We start from the raw sequence: 21,569 nt of genomic DNA on the forward strand, positions 1-21,569 counted from the left end.
GTAATTTCTAAGAGACACTATGGGTTCGTTTGGTTTCCGTACAGCCTAAAAGTTAAAACCGTTTTGAGAGTCAAACTGGGTACACAGAGTACCAGGGAAGTGTGAATGAGGATGTACAACAGGAAAAGGGTAAGAAATAAGACAGGGGTGAGAACTGCAGGGGAGTGTGAAAAGAAAATTCTATACTAAGAAAATCAGAAAAGTCGAACTCTGTTCTAGAGAACGGCAAGACAAACCACGGACCGTCTTCACTCACTTGCCTAAACACATGGGCTCTAACATTTGATAACCCAAGTATCCGTGGCTAGTGGTTACCATCCATTTTTTTAAAAGTCTAGAACCCGCCATGCCACCGAACTTTCCACAATGGTGGAGATGCTGTATTCTGTGGTGTCTAATCAGGCTACCATGAGCCACGTGTGGTTACTACCGAGCACCTGAAACATGACTAGTGCAACCAAAGGAATGAATTTTTAATTTTATTTAATTTTAATTAATTTTAATGTAAGCAGCCACATGGAGCTAGCAGCTACTGGATTGGAGAGCTCAAGGTCCAGAACACAGGAATGTGGCTCATTTCAAATGCCTTTGAAACTTCATCAAACTCTTCATTTCACTTATTTTTAATAGACTTTGCATACATAAATTAACTAGGATTTCCTATGAGACACAGCTCTTGCTGCCTGCTTCATGTCAGGCATTTGACTTACTAGAACTATCTTACTTGTCACCAGGTTAATTGCCACTCTGCTAGATCAGAAGCTTCAGGAGGGCAATGCTGGGCCGGCCTTACTCGAGTCTCTATCCTGACCTGACACAGGTCACTGCATGCTTAGGAAACACAGCTCACTGATGAGAGTATCAGAGAAGCAAATCAAAGAGGAAGCATCTTTTCTAGAAGGACCGTGCATAGAACGATGCTCCTGAACCCCCAAGGCTTATTTTAAAACCCATTTCCAAGTTGTACAAATCAATAGTATCCTTGGTAGCTAACTCAATCTTTCTCCACTTTAATTTCCTTCCACCCTTTCCTCAAACAAAAGTAACCAATATTTCTCACCTCAGGATTATGTATTCAAGATTACTTTTTTATCAAAAAATTCAATTATTTCATGGTTTTCCTAAAATGAATCACTTCTAAACCATTATGTATTCTTTTCATTTTTCCCTAAAAACCATGTCAAGCTTACTTGCACCACCTCAGTGATAGTCTATAAGCCAAACATGGGAGACCCAGATGCAGAATGATTACAAAGGGTCTATTAACATCTTTTGGACTGTTTAGCTTACAGATCAAAGGATATGTATGTAACAGAATATGTATTTGTAAACAAAGCATATCCACACACGCATACATATCCACACACATATACGTATATATTTCCACATATACATATACATACCACTGAGTCCCCAAGTCCTTTATCATATCATCTACCTACCTCATTCCACTTTTTTTTTTCAATGTTTATTTATTTTCGAGAGACAGGGAGAGACAGAGCATGAGCATGGGAGGGGCAGAGAGAGAGAGACACACACACACACACACACACACACACACACACACACAGAATCCGAAGCAGGCTCCAGGCTCTGAGCTGTCAGCACAGAGCCCGACGTGGGGCTTGAACCCATGAACCATGAGATCATGACCTGAGCCAAAGTCGGATGCTTAACCGACTGAGCCACCCAGGCGCCCCTACCTCATTCCACTCTTAAAGCCAAATAGTTATGGTGGCCAGAAAGAACTGGATTAGAATTCTAGCTCTTCTACTTTTTAGATATGCACTCTTGGGAAAATTACTTAAACCCTCTGGGCTCCCATTTCCTAAGTTTGGTGAAGGGATTGGATGGTATACCAGCTACGAATGATTCCAGAAGAGCACCTGATGCACAGTGTTTGCCGAACGAATAACTGATTTCCTCTGTTTCTTGGGCCCTCTTTCCCAGGCTTACAAATTTCCCCAAAATGGGCAAGAGCTGGTTATCCTCTGATTTAAAGTGGCAGGACTTGAAGATTAAAAGCAGATTCAAGGGCAAGCTAATGATCAGGGATTGAAGAAACGAAGCAAAGAGATCACAGTCTTAAGAAAATGGGGGAAGAACTCACTCAAAAAAGACATTTCTGATGCCCAACAAAGATCAAACGAAACTCCTGTGGAAATCGTCCGACTCAGTCTACCTTTGTAGGATGGCACTATTTCTAATGTCTATAACTGGTTGAAATCTGTCATCTGTTTATCTTTAAAGTATTAAAGATCACAAGACTCCTCGTTACTCAGCCTCCATAGCACACATTTGGTAAATGTGGTTTCTAGCACCTTCGCCCATTCTCGAGCTTCTCCAACACTCAGACGGCATTTATAAACAGATCTGAGATACAGCTTTAACACCTTATATGAAGGATCCATAGGTATGCAGAAATCAAGTACTCCTTTAAAAAGTTAGCCTCTGTATTTTGTGTCTAGACTCCCTGGTGGGGAAGTACGTAAAGAGTCAAGATCCTACGGAATAATGTCAACAGGAAAGGGGGAAGGGCACGGCACTCATCCGTACCTCCGCTTCCTGCAGGATCCCGCGGCCGAGGCACACCGTGTCGGGGCAAGAGATGGGAGACCCGCATCCCTCTCGGATTGCCAGCTGCAGGTACTGCTTCAAGCACTAGAAGTTAAGAAGAAAAAAGACAATTACCCATCGCATTACAGTAGCACCAAGGTTATGTAACCGCTGCTGCCTCTTCCTTCCTTCCTTGGCAGTCCTGGGGCTCTTGGACTCGGGAAACATCAGTTATCCCAAGTGTGAACAGTAAGAGCCATCACTTTGGAAAGAAGGCAAGACAGGCGATTAATTATGTATGACCTCAATATCGAGTTTATTCAAGGCCACAAGTCAAACTCCTGTAAGCTCACACATTTTATCCCCCACAGGTTTGGCAAAGAAGAACCACTCTCTTGCACTAATGGCAAATGCCTTCTTTTTACTTTTTCTCTTTTTTAACTTCTATGACTTCCTAATTCCGTTCTTACCTAGTAGTCCTTTGCCCCAAAGTAGAACCCTGTGACTCTCATGCAGAGAGAGCCAGACAGAATCAAAATACAGCTGATCCTTGAACAACACAGGTTTGAACTGCATGGGCCCACTGATATGTAGGTTTTTTTTTTTTTAATAAATACGGTCCAGTACAGCAAATGTATTTTCTCTTATGATTTTCTTAACATTTTCTGTAGCCTACTTTATTGCAAGAATACAGTATATAATACATATACAAAACGTGCTAATCAACTGTTTATCAGGAAGGCTTCTAGTCAACAGTAGGCAAGTTTTGGGAGAGTCAAAAGTTATATGTAGATCTTCAACTTCATGGGAGGGGTGTCGGGGCCCCTAACCCCTGTGTGGTTCAAGGGTCAATTGTAAGATTAAGGCACTGACTTATGTAGGAACACTCATAATAGCAAATACACCTGGGAAATATAATGTCAAAGACAATTTGGGAGAATGAGACCTTCCCAAAACTATGGGCTTTGGTGGATGCTTTGGTGAGGAGGTTTGAGTAGAACCTGGGGAAAGAAGAAACTGGATTGAAAAAAGAAATCCAGAAAGAAGAGGGATAATACCAAGAACAAATTTAGTCTTCTCACTGCCTGTTGTACCTGGATCGTGGGTAGTGGATGAAGACGGGGTCAGACTGAGAAGGCAGGAGAGGGGCTGGCAGCATTAGGGAAACCTCCGAGTCCCCCCTTCTCCCTCCCAACCCAGCCCAACACACCCACAGGAGATTGAGGGCCACAGTTCCAGAAGACGGAACTCTTAGGAAATCCGGAAGTTGATCTTCTCAATTTTGCTCATAATTGGTGAGCTCTGTGTGCATGACGAAAGGTCAAGCACACATGTTGGAGGACAACACCGAAAAAATACATAAGCTAGTCGATGAATTAATGATTCTTATAAAGTGGTGATCATTTAAAACTGAGTTCAGATTTTTCAAATTTATACGCTTATGTATCAGCCTGCCTCATTACAAATATTGCTATTGTACCAACCTTTTATAAAAGCTTAACTACTGGGGCACCTGGGTGGCTCAGTCTTCTAGGCATCCGACTCTTGATTTCAGCTCAGGTCATGATCTCAGGGTTCGTGAGTTCGAGCCCCATGTTGGGCTCCATGCTGACAGTGCGAAGCCTGCTTGGGACTCTCTCTCTCCACGCACCGCCCCAGGGCCTCCGTCTTCCCTTCCCCCGCTCACAGGCGCACTATCTCTCTCTCTCTCAAAATAAGTAAACATTTAAAAAAAAAAAAAAAAAAAAAGCTTAATAGGGGCACCTAGGTAGCTCAGTCAGTTAAGCGTCTGATTTTGGCTCAGGTCATGCTCTCGTGGTTCATGAGTTCGAGCCCCGTGTTGGACTCTGTGCTGACAGCTCAGAGCCTGGAGCCTGCTTCAGATTCTGTGTCTCCCTCTCTCTCTGCCCCTCCCCTACTCGTGCTCTGTCTCTCTCAAAAATAAATAAACATTAAAAAAAAAAACAAAGTAAAAAAATTTTTAAAAGCTTAATATTAAATAAATTCTATGGTCAGAATACTGATGCTGTAATACTGAACCCATTCTGAACCCAATTATAAATGATCACCACTGTATAAACTATGCTAAATTCATACAATGGAATACTGAGGAATCATGAAAAATGTTTTCAAATGGTGTTTAAAGACATGGAGAGATGCTCAGTATGAACTGGAAAAGAAAAGATGATTTGGTATGAACTGGAGAATAAAGACATCTGGGAACAGGGGTCCTTCTAAGGAGTTCCTCCGGCAGTGGACTGCATATAGGTACTGTATTTTAGCTCTTACTTTCTTGTTGGAGACAACGGTGAACGATCATTTGCTCTAGGAGTTACTGTGCTAAACATGGTCTCTTGTACCAAGAAGAAGGGGAAACACAGGAGAGCCAGAGCAAGGAAATGTGGGGAAGAATTTCAGGGCACAGGCCAAACTCGAGAGGAGCAGCAAAGCTGGCTCACAGAAAGGAGGGCCACACCAAGGGACAAGTGAATCAACGATGCGAAGGCCTGTCCACCGGCTCTGCTCCTAAGGACCTCTCTGCCATCCCTGTGCCACACAGACTCCAGTGTGACCACCCTGATACCCACAGCTGCCCCTTGACATTTGAGCAGAGAGACTCTGAAAATGTACGGTCTCTAGGCTCAGGGGGGAGGTATCTGAGAAAACAGAGTGAACTGTGCCGTGAACGCCTATCAGAATATCTGGGCCCTAGCCATGGTTCCACTCCATCAGGTGACAAGAGGAAAGTTACTTAAACTGCTCCCCAGACTTGCTTCTCTTAATTGAAAAAACAACCAACAATACCTGTTATGGTGACCTCACAGGGCTTAAAACCCTCGTACACACAAACACAAACCTGTAATACTGTATACGGGAACCCTTTGAAAATTCTTAAATTGCAGGGTATTTGGTTTTATTTCTACCTCCACATGATCTTAGACTTTCTAGAGGAAGCTTTCTGGGGAAATGTTAATCCTTTGGCCTTCTGAGATTACCCTTTCTCCACTCCCTTCAGAAAACCAGTTAAGTCACTGTGGTACAGAAGCTCCATAAACAGAACAGCTATTTGTAACAGAACATCATATATACCTCTATTCAAGCCTCTCCTCAGAACTATTTGCATCCAGAGGCACCTGGGTGGCTCAGTTGGTTAAGCGTCCGACCTTAGCTCAGGTCATAATCTCCCAGTTCGTGGGTTCGAGCCCTGTTTTGGGCTCTGTGCTGACAGCTCAGAGCCTGGAGCCTGCTTCGGATTTTGTATCCCCCCTCTCTCTGCCCCTCCTCCATTCATGCTCTTTCTCAAAACTAAACATTAAAAAAAATTAAAAAAGAACTATTTGCATCTACTGAAAAAGCTTAGAGTTAAATACAAACTATAGACTATGTGAGCCTGTACAGGCCAAAAAAAAAAAAAAAATCATTTCAATGTATATTGCAAACTTGTAAAATTGAAATATAAGCTTTCCCAAGAGTTTACAACAGATTTTTTTTTTAATTTTTTAAGTTTATTTATTTTGAGAGAGAGAGCAAGTGAGCAGGGGCGGGGCAGAGAGAGGGAGGGAGAGAATCCCAAGCAGGCTCCCCACTGTCAGCACACAGTCTAATGCGGGGCTTGAACCCACGAACTGTGAGAACATGACCTGAGGCAAGATCAAGAGTCAGACGCTCGGGGTGCCTGGGTGGCTCAGTCGGTTAAGTGTCCGACTTCGGCTCAGGTCATGATCTCGTGGTTCGTGAGTTCAAGCCCCGCATCAGGCTCTGTGCTGATGGCTCAGAGCCTGGAGCCTGTTTCAGATTCTGTGTCTCCCTCTCTCTCTGACCCTCCCCCGTTCATGCTCTGTCTCTCTCTGTCTCAAAAATAAATAAACTTAAAAAAAAAAAAATTAAAAAAAAAAAGAGTCAGACGCTTAACTGAGGCACCCAGGCGCCCCTGTAACAGATCTTCTATTTGTTAATGTCATGTTCTTAGGTACGGCAACCACGACATGTAAACCCAGTGACTTCTCAAGCTGCCATCAAGGACTCTCGTGGCCACAATACCACGTGAACCATGATTTTAGGAGAGAAGTTACAGCTGTATACACTGGCTATAGGGTATAATATATATGTATATACCCTACACGCCCTTTTTTTTTTAATTCTGAGAAACACGGGTCTGAGACGGAGGTATGTACCATAAGCTGCCAAGTGTTGCGATGACAGAACCTGACTCCCCATCACTGTGAGCCTGCATTTCTAGTCAAAGGCAAAGAGGGACAAGACCCGGTGATTGTTTCTTATTGAATTTTCAAGTGCCTTCAGTTCGTTAGATGACTTTCGTTACCTTTCACTAAAAATTGAACCTCAAACCCTCCCTCTCTTCCTCAAGACCTCTGGCTGAAGCATCTAGACTGTAAATGAAGGCAGAAAGAAAGAGAAAAAAGAAAATTACCACCATGGAGTCACATTAAAAAACAAAAACGACATTTCCAGGCAGACAGCCCCTCCTCTGCTATCCTGCCTGCCGCTCCCTCACGGTGTATTCTACAAACTTCTATCTCCTAGTCCTGCCTCAGGTGAATTCTTTCACCACCCGCGACTCGGGCCTCCATTGGATGGTCACCCCACATCTGGGGGTCCTCCCGGGGAACCTCTGCCAGGACGGGGTCAGGGCTCTCCCCCAGTTCTGGGGACTTTCTCTGGTGGCTGGACTGTAGCACTCCTTGTAGAACTGACCACCTCCCGCCAAGGTTACTCCTGGGTGAGGATCTGAAGCCCCAGGGGGAACCACCCTGATGCCCAGGCCCAAAAGGGTGAGGGTTTGGTCCTCTTGCCCTTCAGAGGGATCCTTCCCTCCCTCTCCTTTCTCTCTCTGCAGCCCTTCCTAGGCCTCCCCCTGGTCCTCCTCAGACAACTGAAGGTCTCTGGCCAAGGCAGCTCCCTGGTGTGGCCTGAAGGTCTGAGAGCAAACAGGTCAGCCTGTCCCCGCCTGTGAGGGTCAAAGACCCCTTTTCTCCCCCCGCCCCCACCCGCAAGGGCTCCATTCCCAGCTGGCAAGAGCAGCTCAGCCAGGGCAAATCCACACACGCTGTGGTCTCATGGCTGACTCGGGCCCCCAAGGTTCCCTTTACCCCTCGTGGATCTGGCCACCGTCTTGATCTACAGGCAAGATCCACCCCTACACGTCTGAGTGAATCCCACAGTTCCACAGACAAGTGAAGATTCACCAAAGATCCCAGCCCACACCACGAGGGTCCCCTCCTGCTGTATCCCACGGACCCGGGCACCACAAAGTTTCACCTAGCTCGCCTATCAGCACGTTAATCTAATACCATGCTCTGGTCTCTAACTGCACAGAACCCTTGGTGGACGGACACATTTAGGGAGGGATAGTGTGTACATCCCCGCCCCCTTCCCGAATGAAGCAGCTAGTGAAGAGGAGACCTCCATCCAAATGCCAAAGATCTGTCATTGTCCATCTGTCTGGGGGGAACGCGGAGACTGCCTTAGGCAACAGGCTTGAGCAATGGAAACCTGGGTAAGAGAAAAGTGCCCACGGTGACCACTGAGCTGAACGCACACAGGCTCCTTAAGTGACCCCCTCAAAACAGCCAGAAGCCCTAGCTGACCAATGGGCTACTTGCAACTGGGTACTGGTACCAAAAAAGGAAAATGCCAGATGTTCCCATACCCCCCACCTCTCTCCTTAAGCACAGCCCCCACCACCTCTGCCTCCTGGAAGACCATCTCTCCTTTGCTGTCCTGCCCACTGCTCTTTGCAGTGTATGCAATCAACTCTCACTTACTTTTTTTTTTTTTAATTACATTCCATTAAGTAATAGCATTAAACAGACGCCTAAATATGCACTATTCCTAACAGCTAATAAATTCTAAGGGAAATGTTTTAAACAGTACTTTTTGAAAATACTGATGACCCAAAAAAAGGAAACAGCTTTTTCTTTGAAATAGTCGACATTCCACTTAATGTGGTAGAACACAGAAACATTCTCAGGCCCTGAAGCGTCATGTGTAATGATAAGGATTGTTCTGTCCCCCAAATCCTGTCCTTGCCCTGCATTCTCTCGCTCTGTGAATGGCACGTGATTCCACCCAGCCGCACCCCAGCAACGTACGGATCCTCTATGGCACCTCTCTCTCTTACCCCTGCATCCAGTAAACGCCTAGGAGATGTCCTCGTCAGGCTGGCTAACCACACCCTCACAGCTACCAGAGCTTCTGAATCCCCCTTCTCCGCCTGACCTGCTGCCCCACATCCCCGGTCTTCCCCATCTCAGTAAATGGAACCAAGTACCCAGTTACTCAGCCAGAACAAAAACGAAGACGTCCCGGATTCCTCTCTTTCTCAAATGCTACAACCAAAACGTGTCCTACGTCTAAACATCTCTCACCGCTCCAAGGCACAGTCACCCCTTTCCGAGACCTCTGCGATAGCTTTCCTGCCGGCCTCTGCTCCACACAGAAGCCAAGGTGCTCTTTCTACACCTTTCTAAAATATAAATCATGTTTTATTCTCCTGCCCCAAACCCTCCAATGAGTGTGCATCTCACGTAGACGGCCTCTCCGACTCCTTACCATGGCTCACAAGGTCCTACCTGTTCTAACTCCCAGCTCCTGTTCTGAGTTCATTTCTACCACATTCCTTTACTCTGGGAATAGGAATCTGCTCACTACATGTCCGACCTGCTCTTGATGTCTTCTCCCTGGGATGCCCTTCCCCCCAGATGGCTCGGTCTTGCGTCCTTCAGGACTCTGCTCAGTGGTGCCTCCTCAGATAGGCCTCACTGGCTAAAAAGGCCCACCTTTCCTTCCCATCAGGCCTTCTCACCCTGCTTGATTTTTCTTCACAGCACTTACCATTACCTGTGTATCATCTTGTTGGCTTCCTAGAAATTCAGCTCCAAGTACAGGGACACTGTCTTATTCTCTGATGGATCCAAAAAGAAAACACACGTAGAAGGTACTTACAGAACACATGAGTGCATGACTTAACACACTGCGAAGTCCTACCCGTCCCTTTTCTGAAGTACTGATTAGGACTGTTCAAATCTCTCAAGCTCTTCTGCCCTGCCCCTAGGCCACTTTCCATTACCCCTTACCTGGGCTTCGGCCTTAGTTCGTCTATTAGTTTTCGCATATCTGTTTTTGCCTCTCGTTAATTCTCCACACTGACGGCAAAAGGAACCTTTATAAAATCTAAATCTGAGGGGTGCTCTGGTGGCTCAGTCGGTTAAGCATCCGACTCTTGATTTCGGCTCAGGTCACGATCTCACAGTTCATGAGATCGAGTCCCAAGTCGGGGCTACACTTGGTGTGGAGCCTGCTTCAGATTCTCTCTCTCTCTCAAAATAAACAAACTTAAAAAAATCTAAATCTGATCCATTCTGTCACCTGTTTAAAACCTTCCAAGACTGAAGACACTCTATGTCTCCTTTGTAGCACTCATTATGATTAGGACTTAAAAATTAGGTGTATATAATTACGTAGCTACGAAAATCTCACTCTCTCCACTCAGAATTGACAGTTCACTTTGTCAACGTTACAAGAAATTTCAACCTTTACATTTCTTTCATGAAAACCTTGTCTCTAGAATGATCTGGTCACCATTCACAAATAATTAGTGCAGGAGGATTTTAACACAGGCTAGTCAGATAAGGCAGTAGTTTCCTAGCAGAGGGCAGAGCTTTGAAAGGATAGAAGACAGGTATGTTTCGATAGATAAGAAACACTGGAAACTAGTGGACACTGATGGGAAGGGCAGCTGTAATACTGTGATTTCTAATAAGAAACACAAATACATCCTTCCCATTTCCAGCACAGAGCTGCTAAAACCCTTGGAATCTCCAGAGTAGCGAGAGAGATAAAGGTGTCTTTTTGTTAATGAAGTGATTCTGGGATGCCCCTGGGTCACCTGTGGGCTGGTTGCTAATGGCACCAACCCCATGAGTAGAGGCCCGGAGCTTTTAGTCCTACCCATCGAGCTCCAGGAAGGGGAGAGAGATTGGAGGTTACATCATTGGCCATTGGTGATTGATTCAATCAGTCACACCTATGTAATGAAGCCTCCATGAAAACCCAAAAGGCTGGTTTCAGAGAGCTTACTGGTTGGTGAACACACAGAGATTTGGTAAGAGTGATGCACTTCAGGGACCATGGAAGCTTCATGCTCTTCCCCCACACCTTGCCCTGTGTGTACCTTCCTTCTGGGTGTCCCTGAGTTCTGCCCTTTTATCATAAGCCAGTAATCTAGTAAGTAAAATGCTTCTCCGAGTTCCTCTGGCAAATCCATTGAAGCCAAGGAGGTCGTCATGGGAACCTCTGATTCATGTGCAGTCAATCAAAAGTGCAGTTAACAACCAGGGCTTGTGACTGGCACCCAAAGTTGGGAGACTTCTTTGATCCGGACTTGTTTGGATAAATGTCTATTCAGATCCTTTACCCTTTTTTAATTGGGCGATTTGTGTTTTTATTATTGAGCTATAAGAATTCTTTGTATACTCTGCAGGTGTCCCGTATCAGATATGGTTTGCAAATATTTTCTCCCAAGTTGTGGCTTATCTTTTCATGTTCTTGAGGATGTCCATCATAAGGGTTTTTAACTTTGATGAAGTCCAATTTTTTTTCTTTTGTTCATATCTATCTGAGTTAATGTTTGTCCAAGGTGTGAAGAAACAGTCCAACTTGATTCTTTTGCCAATGGACATCCAGTTATCCCAGCACCATTTATTGAAAAACTATTCTTTCCTGCTTTGAATTGCCTTGGCACCTTCGATGGAAATCAATTGACAATGAACATGAGAATTTATTTCTGGAACTGTCAATTCTATTCCATGGATCAACCTGTCTATCCTTAAGGCAGTGTTACATGGTTGTGATTATCATAGTGCTACAGTTAAGTGTGACATCTGGGAAGAGGGTTCTCCAACTTTATTCTTTTACAAGATTGTTTTGGCTATTCTAGGACTCTTAATTTCCCATGTGAAATTTAGGATAAGCTTATCAGTTTCCACAAAGAAGATCTTTGGGATTTTGATAGGAATCCTACCTGCAGATCCATTCTGCTGCCATTTTAACAATACAGGCATACCTCACGTATTGTGCTTCACAGATATTACATTTTTTACAAACTGAAGGCTCATGGCAACCTTGTACTGAGCAAGCCAATCAGTGCCATTTTTCCAACACCATTTGCCCACCTGATGTCTCTGTGTCACATTTGGGTAATTCTTGCCCTATTTCAAACCTTGTCATTAGTATTATATTTGTTATGGGGATCTGTGATCGGTGATTATGACTTGCTGAAAGCTCAGAGGATGGTTAGCATTTTTTGCCATAAAGTATTTTTGTTGCTGTTGTTGCTGTTTTGCTTGTTTTGTTATGAGACAGAGAGAGTGTGTGAGTGCAAGCAGGGGAAAAGTGGAGAGGAGGGGTAGGGAGGGGAGAGAGAGGGAGAGGGAGAGAGAGAGAGAGAGAAAGAGACAGAGAGAATCTTGAGCAGGTTCCACACTTTCAGGGTGGAGCCCGACCACAGGGCTCAATCCCACGACCCTGGTATCATGACCTGAGCTGAAATCCAGAATCAGATGCTCCAGCAACAAAGTATTTTTAAATTAAGCAATGTGCATAGCTTTTTTTTAGATACAATGCTACTGTTCACTTAAAAGACTGCAGTATAGTGTAAACATAACTTTTATATGCTCTGAGAAATGAAAGAATTTGTTTGACTTGCTTTATTGCAATATTTGCTGTATTGTGGTGGTCTGGAACCAAACGTGCAATATCTCCCAAGTATGCCTGTATTAATAAGTCTCTTAATCATGAATATTGAGTGTCTGTCTGTTTAGTCTTCTTGAATTTCTTTCAGTGATGTTTTGTAGTATTCGGAGTATGAATTCTGTACTTCTTTTGTTAAATTTATTCCTAAGTATTTTATTCCTTTTGAACTTATTGCCAATGATTGTCTTAATGTGCCATTACATTATCCTTTGCTAGTGTACAAAAAGACAACTAATTTTTGTGTACTGATCTTGCAGTCTTGCTAAACTGGCATCAGTGTTTTCAAACTCTCAGTGATTCCAATATGCAACCAAGTCTGAAAACCTCTAGTTCAATTCAATCCATGCTCTCAAGTCTAATCAAGGAAGATGTGTCCATTATCACTGCCTTTAAGTTATTTTGTAATATTCAGAAATATGAGCTCCACAGGAAGGAAAGAATCTTTTTTTTTGCCTTATTTTTTTAATTTTTATTTTATTTTATTTATTTATTTAAATATGAAATTTATTGTCAAACTGGTTTCCATACAACACCCAGTGCTCATCCCAACAGGTGCCCTCCTCAATACCCATCACCCACCGAAAGAATCCTTTCTAACCAACATGTCCATAGGGAATACCTGCATTCAGCTAGTTCCAGAAGAAACAGTAAAGGAAGCCTAAGAAGGAAGTTACATGTGCAAAAGTTAAAGCTCTAATTGAGATCCTTTAAATACTAAACCCAAAATAGTGCTGTTCCTGTTTTTGGAAAAGGGTACTGAGATCCACCTTGTAAGTTTGAGAACAGTCATTCAATATGGGAGATTAAGTCTGGTCCCCAATAAAAAGTACCTCCAGTTCCCACCAAGCAAGAGTGATCAAACACTTCTATCTTTACATCAGGTGACCATGAAACACCTAAATTAAGAAACTCAGTGATGGAAATAGCCCTGAAGAGAAATGCACTGGAAATGCTGCAGACCGATCCAGGCTGCACAATGAAGTGAATCCAATCTGCTAGACTGTAAGCACCTTTTGATCAGAGCAGGGAGCAGCCATTAGCCTCGTAAAGATCTGTTTTCAGCACAAGTAATCCAATAACTCTCCGACTGACCTCTCAGAGGCTTTCCCTTCTCTCCGCCCAGGGTTGCCTTTCTTAACGGAGGGAGCCCCAGTTTTCATACTAGTTCCAAAGAAATCTGTCTGTGCCAGGTGCTCTCAAACCTTATACCCGTATACCCAGAAAAGCAACCAATGGTTCCAGGAGAAAGCAAGCAAGAAGCCTGGCCAAGTTTACATCCTTCCATTTCCTCCAAAGAAACATTAGCCCTCAGAACTGCCAGCCCTCAGCTGGCCCCGAGGTCCCAGCCAACAGGCCTAAGAAAGGCAGTGAGAATAAACACAGCCCAGATGAAACATCGGGAGATTCCACTGAACTCATTTATCGCTGTCTTCCTCCCTTCCTCCTGTGTACCTAAAGAGTCCCTACTTGAACTCTCAGGCAGCCTTTCTGACTCTCCCAGAACACACATAAGGCCTTTAGCAATACAGAAAGAAGCAAACACCAAATTAATAAAGGGTCAAAAAAACCTTGAGCCATGATATAGGGCTATGCAAGTTATCTGCATAAAATATAACCATTCAACCAATCTGCATCAACCAATATCTGCATAAAATATAACTATTCAACCAATCCAAGTAAGCCTAGTAAAGAATGTGGTCCTCACATTTTACTAGAGAATTAACAACGAGCATCCATATCCATTTATCCATACGATGGGTGGGTGGACAGATGAAGGATAAAGCAAGTAGAGTAAAAATTTAATGTTAGAATCTAAGATATGGTGGGAATATGGATATTGTTAAAATTCTGTACACCTTTGTTGTACGTTTGAAAAGTTCCATAACAAACTGTTGTACCAATTTTTTTTAAGTTTATTTATTCTTGAGAGAGAGAGGACAAAGGAGCAGACAGAGAGGGAGACAGAGAATCCCAAGCAGGTTCCCCAATGTCAGCACAGAGTCCAACAAGGGGCTCAATCTCATGAACTGTGAGATCGTGACCTGTGCCAAAATCAGGAGTCAGACACTTAACCAACTGGGCCACCCAGGCGCCCCTGTTGTACAAATTTTTACGTTAAAAAGAAAACAAATTACACCGTTCACCAAATTTTAATTTTGGTGAACATATTTTAATGTTCCTTAAAGTTAGAATCATCTGTGTTACAGTTTATATAAAACCCCAGTATCTGTATTACTATTTAAACCAGAGTTTGAATAAATTAGAATGAAATGCAATCTTAATTAAAATCAATGGCAGAAATATTATCTAAATTTTTGAAAGTTTTCAAAAATATTTACATTTGTATAAATGAGATAAGGAAGCTAACTCATTACGAGCTACATTTTTTTTCTACAGGGTATAACCTACAAAGCCAGCATGCAAAAGAGTTCACATCAATGACCAGAGGTTTGATAACAGTGATGCTTAGTTTTTTTTTAAGAGGATATCGTTTCTCTGCATAGAGTACTAGTGAGAAACAATGTACTATCAGTTTAGAAGAGACATAAACCTTAAGCCAACTTCCTTGGCTACATTTACAAAAGAGAATTTATTAGATTTAAGAAATGTGAACTCCAGGGGTGCCTGGGTAGCTCAGTCGGTTGAATGTACGACTCTTGATTTCAGCTCAGGTCATGATCCCAAGATTGTGGGATAGAGCCCCACATCAGGCTCCGTGCTGAGCATGGATCCTGAAGATTCTGTCTCTGTCTCTGTCTGTCTGTCTGTCTGTCTCTCTCTCTTCCCCCCCCACCCCGCCGCCGCCCTTCTCTAAAATAAAATTTAAAAAGTGAACTCTGAACAAGTAGAAAAGCTTGGATTAACGGTGACTAGGTTGAATATGAGCAATCTTGTAATATTCAAAATTAATTCAGATGATGTAATTCAACCACTGCATCACATAATCAGAATATCTTTCTACTTATAACTGAAGTGGTACCAGGTTGCAACCATTTCCTCATCTCATAATTTTTCCTCAAGACTTTATTCTGCAAAAACGTGAATGTTTGACATTCCTGAAAAGCAAGTTTCTAGAAATCTGGGGATTTTGTACGTGGTGCTTACTTTTCTTCACATTAATTGCCGTAATTGGAACCAGTCTTCCTTTTCTTTCACTTAGTAAATCCACAGGCTTGCACAGCCAAGACTGCCCTTGACTGTCTTGTTAAAAATCTAACCCAGTTACGATCCTTCAACAGCCACTTTCCAAATATCCTGAGTTAGCACCATATTCTAGCAAATTAGAAGATTAGGCAAACATCATAAGTCAAAGCCATATAACCAGTTGTTTCAGAAATGTGTCAGTGGTCACAAATGAGACAGAGAGAGCAAATGTATTTGACAGTACATGATGGTCAGCAATTCATTTGTGCTTCACCATAAGAGAGCTCTGCACAGACCCCCAGGCCAGGGCATCAGAACCCCTAGAGGATGGACAGAAACACAGACCACTGGGCTCCACCCCCAGAGTTTCTGTTTTAGTAGGCTGAGGATGGGGGTCAGCTACGGAGAGAGAGAGAAAGAGAGAGAGAGACAGACAGACAGACACACAGAATCCGAAGCAGGCTCCAGGCTCTGAGCTATCACCACAGAGCCTGATGCAGGACTCAAACTCAAGAACTGTGAGATCATGACCTGAGCCGAAGTCAGATGTTTAACTGACTGAGCCACCCAGGCACCCCAAGAATTTGCAATTCTAACAAGTTCACAGCTGCTGCTTTGAGGACTACCCTTTGGGAACCAATGGCCTACGACTACAGAAACGAATTTGATGGGGATGACAGTATCTGTCAAACTCCAGTGGTAGCTGTGATAGGTGTCTTAAAATTATCTCATTTACTCTTCACAGCAACTCTGGGACTAGTATTTCCCCATTCACACAAATGACTAGTAAATAGAGAGGGTTGGATTTATATATTTTATTTTTTCTTCATTTTATTTATTTTAGAAAGAGTGTGTGACAGTGAGCAGGGGAAAGGGGCAGAGAGTGAGAGAGAGGGGGAGAGAGAGAGAGAATCCCAAGCAGGCTCCACTGTCATTGAGGGGCCTGATGTGGGGCTCAATCCTGTGATGCTTAATGTGTAAATTGGAGAGTAAGAGTAAATGAGGGAAAAAAAATAGTCTCATACCTATTACATGGCAGGTACTTAAATGCCTTGTCTTTCCTCGATTTTTTTTAAATTAATGTTGATTTACTATTAATCAACTATTGAGATTGAGAGACAGAGAGAGAGCATAAGCAGGGGAGGGACAGAGGGAGAGGGAGACACGGAATTAGAAGCAGGCTCCAGGCTCTGAGCTGTCAGCACAGAGCCCGACACGGGGCTCAAGCCCACAAACTGTGAGATTGTGACCTGAGCTGAAGTCGGATGCTTAACTGACTAACCCACCCAGGTGCCCCTCCTTGATTTTTTTTTAATAGATGAATAAACTGAGGATCAAAGAGACTGAATAAAAACTCTACATTCCAGTGGCTAATAACTCACCAACACTTACCAAAAGAGTCAAACCAAAAGGATCGCCCTACTGGGGATGGGAAATGATTCAAAACCATCGAGGTTTTTGGCGAACACAGAGCCATTTATCTCCATGGAAATGAGGCACCGACTGCGTCTAGCCTGATTCCAAGAGGTGCCAGGCATATCTGAAAAACGTCGCATAACCAATCCTTGCTGATACACTTAAATACCCAGAAAATGGAGGTTTAACGTTAACTAACTTTTCTAGTTAGCTTACAACCTCTTTGGGTTCAACTTGTCTAAATTTTTATAAGTTCTTTTTTCCTACATGGCAACATCTTATCAGTGCAGGTAAACGCTTCTGTGGTATAATGCATCTCCCACCAACGTGAGGACCAACGTTATAAGCATAATGCTTTCTCATTCATTCATGTCTCCAACATAGAACATACTCCTCTTGATAGGACCCATTTTTCTAACTTAACAATACTGTGAGTACCATGGTTTAAAATCAGCTGAAACTGTACTGGCACTAGATATACCGTGTATTTTTTAAAGATGGATTCACGAGATAGGATTCTTTTGCCACAATTTGCTTCCTCCTTAAAAGAGGAAGCCCTGATTCAACAGTGAGATGTGTTCTTTGCACATCTCAGATTAGGGAAGGTAAAAAATTTGAAAATACCCAGAGCGTCAAAGAAGGGGGCTTTCCTACCTATCTGGTGGGGGCTGTTGACACAACAGTTTGGGAAGGCAATGTGGCAATACATATTAGTTTAGAATACACATGCCTTTTTATTAGGTAATTCCACTCCTAGGAATTTTTCCTTAATAGGTACAGCTTGACATTTATACAAACATTTTTATTTATAACAGCAAACACTGGCCATTAGGAAGGGCCTCATTAAATAAATTTTGACACAGTCATCCCACAGGACACTATATAACACTTAAAAATGAAGGTGGGTCTTTATGTCGTTACATAGAGGCATGTCCACAATAGGGGGCGCCTGGGTGGCTCAGTGGGTTAAGCGTCCAACTCTTGATTTTGGATCAGGTCATGATCTCATGGACTGTGAGATCCAGCCCCGTGTGGGGTGCTGTGCTGACAGCATAGAGCCTGCTTGGGATTCTGTCCCCCTCTCTGTCCCTCCCCTGCTCGCACACGTGCGCTCTCTTAGAATAAATAAACTTAAAAAAAAAAAAAAAGAGAGAGAGGGTATGGAAAAATGGGGTGAGAAGGAAGAAAAACAGAAACTGAGGTTTCACTGTATTTCTAATTACATTCTCTACCCCATCAGCGTACAAGGGATTGGTCACCAAAACCTTGGCGTTTTAGTTGAAGTCAAAGTCTGGGACCAAAAGCCCTTCTGGATGCACAGTGGAAGAGAAGTGAGAAATCAGCCATGTGCCCTCTCCTTCTGACTCGTCCCTTGGGGCCTTCATTTGCCTGTTGACTTCCTATTTCTACAAAGACATAAACAGAGGAACTAAAACCCTATACATCCCACCCTGAAATTACTGCAAACTTTGCAGAAGTCGTCACATTAACGGAGTAGCTCTCTGTTTCCGGCAAGGTCAATGTCCCTGCCCTGAGTACTTTAGGGACTTGGCAATCGGGTAAATGATTTGCTTGGGAGGGAGGGTTGAGTCGACTTTAAAATGTGAATGCACAAACCCCAAAATTTGTTACACTAGCAAACAAGGGATTACTGTATATCTACTTCATGATCTTTAAAGTAGGGATATTTTTTAATGACTGATTTGGGTCATCATTTTATGGATGAAATGCCTCACACTGAATGAGATGGGTAAGGGGAACCTGGGTGGCTCAGTCGGTTGAGTGTCTGACTTCAGCTCAGGTCATGATCTCATGGCTCATGGGTTCGAGCCCCACACTGGGCTCTGTGCTGACAGCTCGGAGCCTGGAGCCTGCTTCGGATTCTGTGTCTTCCCCTCCCCCACTCATACTCCTTCTCTCTTCTCAAAAAATGAACATGAAAAAAAATTTTCTTTGAAAAGATAAGGTGGGTGAGTGCATGCTACTTTACTATGACAACACTGATCATTGGTGATGCCTTTCTTCTTGGGCTTCTGTCCTCAGTGGACTTTGAATCTGGATGGAGGGATAAAATGGATCTTGGTCAGATGGCTGGAAAGTAAGGCAATGCGGAGATTTGTATGAAATCTATTCAATTCGATTTTAATAGTGAATGCCCTCAGGAAAGAGATGCTCGTTTTACACTAGGGTAGCCAATGCCACCTGGGTAAAAACCATGTTTGAGTTTTTCACCAATAAATGCCCCCAATTTAGTATTCTCATCATAATAAGTGTTTGTTGACTTGTAACTGCCCTGACCAGGCAACGAGACTGCATTAGGAATTAAAGGAAGAAGGGATGAAGATTCTGGAAAGAAAAGGCATGAAGGTATGCAATACCTCATGTGAGAGGCACAGCAGAAGGTGGTCTGAATGGATGTTGTGCGACAGAACTTGTGACAGCCCCAAGGAAGATGATTCAAACAGGAGCACATGAAGGAATAACAGGAGTGGCATTTTGACAGCAACATTTTAAGAAATCTGACATTAGTATCCAAATGCATAGGAAGGAGAAACTGGGACATGAAAATAACTTTCATACTCCAGACCTCAAAACGGCAGTCTACCATAGTCAATGCAGCATGTGTGGATGAGGGGGGTGTTCTCTGAGCTCTCACCAGCCTTTTTCCTTCACCCTACCCATTTGCTCCCTTTCAGACCATTATCCACTCTGTTCCAGAGCCACCTTCCCTACCCCACTCCTAGACAAAGCCTTTTGTGGCTCCATAATGCTCTGTAACAAGGTATACAAGACCCACCCCATCCAGTCTCTGCTCGCCTCTCCAACCTCATGCCCAAGCACCCCCATGCCTCCCACAGTACTTTCCAGGGCTTTCTGTCAGTTCAGTGCCTCAGTATGCCCCACTTTCTTGGCTCTGTGCCTTCATACATGGCTGCGTCTCCTCCCTATGGTACTCTTCCTATCCCAGCCCCACCAATACTGCCATCAAGCAACCCCTTAGTCCTCTCTTGGTCTCGGCCATACAGGAAACCCTCCCTCACCTCCCCAGGTCTAGTTCCAGTGGCTTCCCTGATGCTCCCATAGCACACCGTACTCCCCCATGCAAGCCAGACTAATCATGGGGGATGCACACAGCACCCATGTGTCTATGCCCACAGCACCGTGGCTGGTACGTGCCAGTGTCAAATGGAAGAATAGCATCAGATCAAGATGGGAACAGACTTGGGGGAAATCGGAATAAAGGTGTAACAACAAAAGAACAAACAGATAAACTTGGGTGACTCAGTGGATGTAAGGGTAACTTCTATCATTGTGCTCCCACTTTGCCTGCTCTCTCTGGCGGTGATTTGCATGTTTGGCCAGCCTATTGCATTCCAATATGTGGTTTGAAAAATTAAACTTTGGCAAGGTATGCTTTGGGAAAAAAAAAAAGAGAGAGAGAGAGAGTCTCCATAACATACCAACACAGACTGCCAACATACCATCTTTTTATAACCTTCTTTGTGAAAAAGAAATCAAATCTTGTTCCAGATCCTAGTACCACCCCCCTATCCTGATACCATATGCTTTCCTAAGAGAATATAGAAAAGCCTGAAGTACTCGTTCAACCTATGATCAAAGGCAAGAATGTTGTGCAAATGAATCTTGTTCCAAAGCCTGTGTCAACAAAAAGGGGTGGAGGGAGGGGAATGAAGTACTATTTATTAATATTCCCACAACGGAGGGAGCACTGTGGGACTTTTTAATGAGTAATCTTATCCTAAACAGTAAGATAAGCCTCATTCGAACATTACAGAGCTGCTGAGTAGAATGCAAATTAGATTTCAACAGAACCAGCACTAATAGGTAGAATAGAAATAGGCTTCGGGGTGCCAGCGTGGCTCAGTCAGTTAAGCGTCCGACTTCAGCTCAGGCCATGATCTCACGGTTCATGGGTTCGAGCCCCATGTCGGGCTCTGTGCCGGCAGCTTGGAGCCTGGAGCCTGCATTGGATTCTGTGTCTCCCTCTCTCTCTGTCCCACCCAACTCACACTCTGTCTCTGTCTCTCTCAGGAATGAATAAACATTAAAAAAAAAAATTTTTTTTTAAAGAAATAGGGTTCAAATGGATGTAGAAGAAAAACAGCTTAGGGTTTAAAATTCCATAATTGAATAGTCAGTGTTATCCTGGAGGTTTTCAAGCAAAATCCTGATGATCAGACTAAAATTCTGATGATCAGACTATGTAGAGAGCTACATACATGCTAGCTACATTATGGGCACTAGTCTAAATGCTTTACCCAGATTATCTACTGCAATCTCCTCTATAACTTTAGGTGATTTATTATTATCCCTATGTTATATAAAAGAAAATGGAGCCTTAGACTACCCAAAGACATGAGTGGCTACCACCTGCTGGTCCAAGGCCCTATTACCTCTGGTCTGGATTATTATATTTGTCTTGTAATTATTTTCTCTGCTTTCATACTTGCTCCTGTAGTTAATTCTCTATGCAGTAGCCAGGGTGACTGTGATGGTTAATCTTATGTGTCAACTTGATCAGGCCAAGGGGTGCCCAAATATTTGGGCAACATTACTTCTAGGTGCATCTATCAGGGTGTTTCCAGATGAGATTGGTTTTTGAATCGGTAGACCGAGGAAAGCAGACTGCCTCCTGATGTGAGTGGGTCTCGTCCAAT

General features: G+C 43.5%; 1 protein-coding gene across 2 annotated transcripts in view; it reads right to left on the reverse strand.

Annotated features, from left to right (window-relative positions):
* Nucleotides 1-21,569, reverse strand: part of RNF144B (ring finger protein 144B) — a 90,693-nt gene that overhangs the window by 48,696 nt on the left and 20,428 nt on the right. Inside the window, exon 3 of one of the 2 annotated variants that reach the window (XM_049654979.1) lies at nucleotides 2,557-2,661. The exons of the other annotated variant lie outside the window; for it this stretch is intronic. Within the exon in view, the coding sequence (XP_049510936.1) occupies nucleotides 2,557-2,661 (105 nt within the window). The remainder of the gene's footprint in view (nucleotides 1-2,556; nucleotides 2,662-21,569) is intronic. 2 annotated transcript variants of the gene reach the window in all.

Source organism: Panthera uncia (assembly GCF_023721935.1).
Source record: "Panthera uncia isolate 11264 chromosome B2 unlocalized genomic scaffold, Puncia_PCG_1.0 HiC_scaffold_25, whole genome shotgun sequence".
In the NCBI taxonomy this organism is placed as follows: Eukaryota; Metazoa; Chordata; class Mammalia; order Carnivora; family Felidae; genus Panthera; species Panthera uncia.